Source organism: Danio rerio, chromosome 5 (genome assembly GCF_049306965.1).
Source record: "Danio rerio strain Tuebingen ecotype United States chromosome 5, GRCz12tu, whole genome shotgun sequence".
Lineage (NCBI taxonomy): Eukaryota > Metazoa > Chordata > Actinopteri > Cypriniformes > Danionidae > Danio > Danio rerio.
In genome coordinates, this window is record NC_133180.1 from 75,322,425 (window position 1) to 75,330,000 (window position 7,576).

The 7,576-nt window shown below is 39.2% G+C and overlaps 1 protein-coding gene across 19 annotated transcripts in view; it reads right to left on the reverse strand.

The window, feature by feature from the left end:
* Positions 1-7,576, reverse strand: part of smtnb (smoothelin b) — a 124,465-nt gene that overhangs the window by 13,108 nt on the left and 103,781 nt on the right. For all 19 annotated transcript variants that reach the window (XR_012406535.1, XR_012406534.1, XR_012406532.1 and 16 more), the window contains 5 exons: positions 7,351-7,413; positions 7,197-7,260; positions 4,201-4,365; positions 1,869-1,989; positions 1,150-1,301 (listed from right to left, as the gene is read on the reverse strand). Coding sequence is in view for 13 of the 19 variants with exons in the window: in XM_073951663.1 (XP_073807764.1) it covers positions 1,150-1,301; positions 1,869-1,989; positions 4,201-4,365; positions 7,197-7,260; positions 7,351-7,413 (565 nt within the window). In the remaining 6 variants the exon portion in view is untranslated. The remainder of the gene's footprint in view (positions 1-1,149; positions 1,302-1,868; positions 1,990-4,200; positions 4,366-7,196; positions 7,261-7,350; positions 7,414-7,576) is intronic.

Here is a 7,576-nt window from a genome sequence, read left to right on the forward strand (position 1 = left end):
CATCGGCTTATCATAAGCATCTTATCGATAATTATTTACACGGTTGGCATTAAGATGAACATAGAAACGTGATCTGACTAACATCAAGCAGCTAAATGTGTCTGGTAAAATATTCAAAGGCTTTTATTCTCATAAACCGCACGGGCGCGAATGCGTCTGACTGTTCTGATTGGCTAAAGCAGGCGTCTCACGTCAGCACGTTCTAGACGTGCACGCGCTTATTACGGGAATCTTCCTTCTGCATTCACACAGCGCAGCATTCCGGCAAATTACCAGTAATCTTACAACTTCTCTTTCTGGAAAATAGCCGGAACGAATTTACCGGTATTTTCAAAAAAGGACTGTTTACACATACACACCTTTCCAGAAAATTCCCGGTAATTTTCCGAAAAGGTGAGTATGTGTGAAAGGGGCTAGTGTATTATTTATTGCTCTTGGTGCAAACCAAATGAAGCGATCTACAGATGTGAAAGCACCCTTAGAATCAAGATCTCGACGGCAAAACATCCGAATTTTGGGAATAGGTGTAAGCCTACAGAGTTCATGACCAAACCTCTAGAGCAGATACTGAGTGAAGGGAACCAGTGCAAATAAATAAAGCCCACAGATGAGAATGCAGTGGAGAAGAACTAACAAACGGCAGCACTGCGAGACAGAATTCACCTTTAGGCCTCTAATTAGAAGCAATTACAGACGGTGCCTTTAATGAACGGACAGCTGTGGTGCTGAGATAAACCAGTGCTCAGTCAGGTGGAGAAGGAATGATATGAGAAGGAGTCTACTGGAATCATCTGGACACAGACCAGCCGGGTCAAAGCTAATGACAGGGGAAGAGCGTTAAACCTGTGTCTCAGGTAAACACACACTACTGACGCTCTCCTCCATCAGCAGACACCATATCTGAAGGAATCTGCTAGACGCTTCGCATTTACAAAGGAGCTCAAATGCATGAATGTTACTGGGAGACAGAAAAGGAGCATGTAAATGATGGTTTAAAAGGCTGGTAATGAAGGTTGTTCTATTTCCAGTTACACTTTACAATAAGGTTGTATTAGTTCATGTTAGTTAGTTCAACATGGAGTTCACCCACAGAGTCAGATTGTAGGCATTTGAACGCTACTCCTGTGTGATGTTAGCATGTGGACTCACTCTGCTGTGCTGAAGGCCGTCTCGAAGTTCTGCCTGCGGTTGGTGGGACTGAGGCTGGAGTAATCGAAGGCCTCTGGGAAGAAGTTATGCACCAGAGCACAGAAAGCCATACCGTCACTCCAGCTGGACGAGAAGTTCTGGATGTCCACGTTCTGCATCACATGACATACATCAACAATGAGTGTTAGGCATGGGCTGGTGTTAGATTCTGATGGTATGATGATAACCTTGGATAAAAACATCACAGTATGACAAAATTCTGGTCTATCATGTCTAAATCCCTGTCAAGACTAAGTCTAGGTTTTGTGTCTTATTCAGGTGTACCTGCTGAAAAATCCAGCTTAAACCAGCCTAGGCTGGTTGGCTGTTTTTAGCTGGTTGACCAGCCTGGTTTTAGAGGGGTTTTGGCCATTTCCAGCCTGGTCTTAGCTGGTCGGGCTGGAAAATGACCAGCCAAATCCAGCTAAAACCAGCTTGACCAGTCTGACATAGCTGGTTTTGGCTGGACTCCCAGCTTGGCTAGGCTGGTCAAGCTGGTTTTAGCTGGTCATCTCCCAGCCTGACCAGCTAAGACCTGGCTGGAAATGGCTGCAAACCAGCCTGGAAGTGGCCAAAACCCCTCTAAAACCAGGCTGGTCGACCAGCTAAAACCAGCCAACCAGCCTAGGCTGGTTTAAGCTGGATTTTTCAGCAGGGTTGTTTTTTTCCCTCTGTTTTACCTCGTATGATCGGGTCTTGGATCTGCACCAGTCCAGCAGCATCTGTTTGATGGAGTTTGCGTTGGGGACACCGAAGCTGGTAGAGCGCTGAACCCTGTTCACCTGAGCAATAGCCAAGTTACTGCAGACAGAAGGATGAACATTAGATGGAGCTTCTGTCGGATACCTAACATTAGCTTGTTTCCATTAGGGCTGCACGATATTGGCAAAAATTAGACATTGCGATATTTTATTTTACTACGATATACAGCTGAAGTCAGAAACATTCGCCCTCCTGTATATTTTTTCCCCAATTTCTGTTTAACGGAGAGATTTTGATTCAACACATTTCTAAACATAATAGTTTTAATAACTCATCTCTAATAACTGATTTATTTTCTCTTTGTCATGATGACAGTAAATAATATGTGACTAGATATTCTTCAAGATACTAGTATTCAGCTTAAAGTGACATTTAAAGGCTTAACTTGGTTAATTAGGCAAGTCATTAGCCCCTTTCACACATACAGACCTTTCCGAAAGCTTGTATGTGTGAACAGGTCCTTTTTGAAAATACCGGTAAATTCATTCTGGCTATTTTCCGGAAAGAGAAGTTGTAACATTACCGGCAATTTGCCGGAATGCGCTGTGTGAATGCAGAAGGAAGATTCCCGTAATAAGCGCGTGCACGTCTAGAACGTGCTGACGTGAGACGTCTGCTTTAGCCAATCACAACAGTCAGACGCATTTACGTCCGCGCGGTTTGTGAGAATAAAAACCTTTGAATATTTTTCCAGACACATTTAGCTGCTAGAAGTTAGTCAGATCACGTTTACATGTTCTTCTTAATGCCAACTGTGTAAATAATCATCGATAAGATGCTTATGATAAGCCGTTGTTTGTTTACCTTTAAGCTTTGCGTGTGCCTGTGAAACAGCCTGTGAGCGCCTGCACACGCACATATTATGAACATCTCGACATGCGAAAGTGATCCTGCGAAAGTTGTTCACAATATTGATCATCCACAGAGTTTGTAATTTAGTCAAATGTTTACAAACACAAGCGCAGCCGTTTAAAGCTCATTTGTGGTGAATGATGTCAGAATTTACCGGTATTTTGGAATGGATGTGTGAATGCTCTTTTCCGGAAAATTTCCGTAACGTCCTCGCCTGTGTGAACAGCGCTTTTTTCAATATACCGGTAAAGTCGTTCCGGAAATTTTCCGGATATTTACCGGTATCACTGTGTGAAAGGGGCTATTGTATAACAGTACTGGTGCTGTTCCATGGATCAATTGGTACCGGGCCGCACAAGAAATCATGAATCATTTCCGTTTTATTTATTATCTGAGTCTGAACGATTATTTTTGAAAAATTAGCGTATTCTCTCCCTTACATCTCGCTCACTTGAGCAGGGGCGCCGGTAGGGGGGGGAGTTGAGATAATTCAAAGGGCCCACGCTGTTTTCGGGCCTCCAGAGATATTATTAGGGGCCCATGATAACTCCCCACCACCACCCCCCACCCCCCATCCATCCATCCCATACCCCCACACTCCCCCCCCCCCCCCCCCCCTCAATTTTGTCTGTGATACCCACCCGTCCCACCCCGCTCTTCTCTTTCGTCCACAACATTTACACCCACCCATCCTCCTCACTCCTTCCCTCGTCTTCACTTTCAACTGTGAAAGGTTGTCAGAGGGCCCGTGGTGGCCGGCGGCGCCCCTGCACTTGAGCGCCTAAATTTAACCCACAAACAGCAAAAATGAGTAAGAAACAGGCATCTTTGGAAAGCTTCTTTGCATAGAGGAAAAGGCCCAGTGAAGGACCCACAAACTGCCAAGTAATAGATCCGCAACCCATTAGTCAACAAATCAGGTGAATCCAGCATGTCTGTGCAAGATGATTAACTGATGGAGATCGCACATGACGGCGGCCTTTTAGAGGCTGTTCGCATATTGTGTCTCTTCTAGAGTTTGTGCAAGTTCATTGATTCCAATGGAGGTGTGCGGCGCGGTGTGCCTTTCAGAAGCACCCATTTGAATGAATGACACGACCGACGGTATTGTCACGGCAATTTTACCGTAAGTCAAATCACCCTCGGTCCGCGGTAAACTGTCAAGTGTTGACCGGTCCACGATGATAAAAAGGTTGGGGAGCACTGCAGTAGACACTGCTGTAACCTAGCTAGTGGCTTCTCCTACTGCAGAAAACTCTATTTCTCTTTATATTTGGAGGCATTTTATTAGGAAGTGACCATTTCATTCTCTTTGACTCATTGGATGGAAAGGTTTGCACATGAATATAAAGCTTTAGCTGTAAACAGAGCTATCGTCTGAAGCGCAGGAGTTCTCACCCGCTGGTGTTCTCCAGCTTCTCGATCATGGCTTTCCGGGCCTGAGCCGCAGATGTCTTTGGTAACGTCTGAGCCCTCATGAGCTCCGATCTCTCGGCCTGTCTGCGATCCAGAGCTGAAGATCTGCTGGAGCTGCGAGACGTGTTGTCCTCACGGTCAAAAACACTACAACAAACAGAAGAAAACATGCTGTATATAAGAAAGACTTTACAACAGAATAGATCATCACCCCAAAAGGACAACATAACAACAGTTTATAGTCGGTGTGCCCACAGATATTTTGGGTATAAAAAATATCTTGTTTTCAAAAGTGTACAGAGTTCATAAAAACAATAAAGTCATGTGAAAAAGTTTGAACAGTCTGTTGAATGTCATGGTTTTCCCTATCAGAATTAGAGCTGCACAATAAAAAAAATTAAGCTTGACAAAGGTGGCGCAAAAAGAGGTATGCAGTGTATGCGGCGCATATTATATATAAAATATATTATAAAATATTTATTTATTATATTTTAATTATAAAATATATATTATAATAATTATATTATATATATATATATATATATATATTATATTATAATAATATATTATAAAATTTATTTATTATATTTTAATTATAAAATATATATTATAATAATTATATTATATATATTATATTATAATAATATATTATAAAATATTTATTTATTATATTTTAATTATAAAATATATATTATAATAATTATATTATATATATTATAATAATATATTATAAAATTTATTTATTATATTTTAATTATAAAATATATATTATAATAATTATATTATATATATATTATATTATAATAATATATTATAAAATATTTATTTATTATATTTTAATTATAAAATATATATTATAATAATTATATTATATATATTATAATAATATATTATAAAATTTATTTATTATATTTTAATTATAAAATATATATTATAATAATTATATTATATATATTATATTATAATAATATATTATAAAATATTTATTTATTATATTTTAATTATAAAAATTATATATTATAAAATATTTATTTATTATATGAAACTTTTAATAAGGATAATTTCAAAAGTAGTTTTGGCACAATGGCGCCCCCCCTATGTGTGGCGCCATTGTGCCAAAACTACTTTTGAAATTATCCTTATTAAAAGTTTCAAATAATAAATAAATATTTTTTGATAAAAACGTTTATTTTGCATTTTATATTAGTATAACATTGTATTTTATTAAATAAAAAATTATACCACCCCTCCCCCTCCGTTGACCATTTGGGCGCAAATCTTGAAAGTGCAGTTGCGCCCCTGCTTGACAATTCAATATTTCATTTTGCAACTATGTGTAGAACTTCACCAGAAGACTGGAATAGCTCTATTTTTCATTAATTAGGACGAGTTCTGTGGGAGATGTTTAGAGATTTGAGACTTAATAGGTTTAGTAATTTATAGGTTTAGTAATTTAATAGCTTTTTCACATGACTGTATACAGCTGAAGTCAGAATGTTTATTTTCCCCCTCGATTTCTGCTTAACAAAGAGAAGATTTTTTTTACAGCACATTCCTAATCATGATAGTTTTAATAACTCATCTCTAATAACTGATTTATTTTATCTTTGTCATGATGACAGTAAATAATATTAGACTAGATATTTTTCAAGACACTACTATACAGCTTAAAGTGACATTTAAAGGCTTAACTAGGTTAATTAGGTTAACTAATCAGGTTAGGGTAATTAGGCAAGTTATTGTATAACGATGGTTTGCTCTGTAGATTATCGAGAAATTAGAAAAATTAAGAAAAATTAGCTTAAAGGGGCTAATAATATTGTCCTTAAAAGAGCTTTTAAAAAATGTAAAGGGCACCTATGGTGAAAAATCTACTGTTCAAACTGTTTGGACAGACATGTGTGTTAGTATAGTGTATAGACCGTCATATTGGGGTGATATAAACACACACAGTCCTTTTTTTTTTTACTTTAACAACATAAAAACGGTGGACCAATTGGAGCGGTTTTCAGACCGACCGCAACTTTACGTCGGAGTGCGGTCCCCCCCGCCCACTAATATTGATTGACAGCCTTGCGTCATGATCATATCCTCAGTTTGTTGTTGCACGTCCGCCGTTTTCAGCGTGTGAGTCAAAGCGATATCAGTAAAGGAACACTCGTGCTCTATTTTTTTGATGAAAAGCTCATTGGGCTCAACACAAGATCAATATTCTCCACATTATCGCTGAAATCGGAATTATTGCTTGTACCTTTTGCGTGTCGCCGTGCATTTCGGAGTTCTAGGCGTGGGTTTCTGTCGGGCTGCACGCAGCGAGCTTCGGGTCAGCGGCTCGGCGCTGTGTGGGTTTCTGTCGGCGTGCACGCGACCGAGCTTAAGTTAATTCAGTGTGTGTGGTTATTAGTCTCGGTGTACAAGCTCGGATTTTTTACTCTCTGCTTGGTCTGTGATCGAGTCGTACATGTACGGCTGAATACTCATTCTAGCTTAGCTTAGCTTCTCTCTCTCTGTCTGTCAGCCTGTCTGTTGTAAACACAGAGCGTAGGAGCTCTTGGCTCCGCCCCCTTGTTACGTTGGGCGGGAAGCTGAAACTGTGAAGCAACACGCCCCTGAACAGCAAACTGTGTACACGCCCCCAACATGACACTTTTAACACATTACAATAAAAACACCTGAACTGTGTGTTGAACTGAACCTAAACTGGCACACTCAGAACAACCAGAATATTAACATTAAATCATAAAAAAGGGGTAAACTATGTGCCCTTTAAATCTTTATTCTAGCGACAATAAAACAAATAAGACTTTCCCCAGAAGAAAAAATATTAACAGACCTATAGGGAAAATTTCCTGAATCCGTTAAACATGATTTGGGAAATATTTTAAAAAGAAAGAAATTTAAAGGGGGGCGAATAATTCTGACTTCAACTGTATGTTAAAATATAAATTTTGATTTGATGTTGACTGTTAAGCACTCACCTTCCGACCTTTCTAGTGGACGTGGTGCTGGAGTAACTGTAGGACTTTGTTTGCGTTGTGCCTTCTAATAAAACAGTAAGAGGAAAGAGGCTTGATGTGAGCGCTGACAGAAACAAACACTGAGAACATGGCGTATGGAGCTCAGTCAACTCACTGTCTGTCTTCTGAATGTAGCTGGACTCCATGATGGTGCTGCGGGACGTCCTTCCAGCGTCATCTACACACAGAAGCACACAGAAGATGTCTGAAATACACACTCAGTACCTTTTTGTACTTAAATTAAATTTGTTGTTGAATCTAAATAGTTTTTACAATTTTTAAAAGGCAATTGGGTGTTTTTTTTGCTTCAGAAGAACTTTAAAGGGCCATGAAACCCCCTC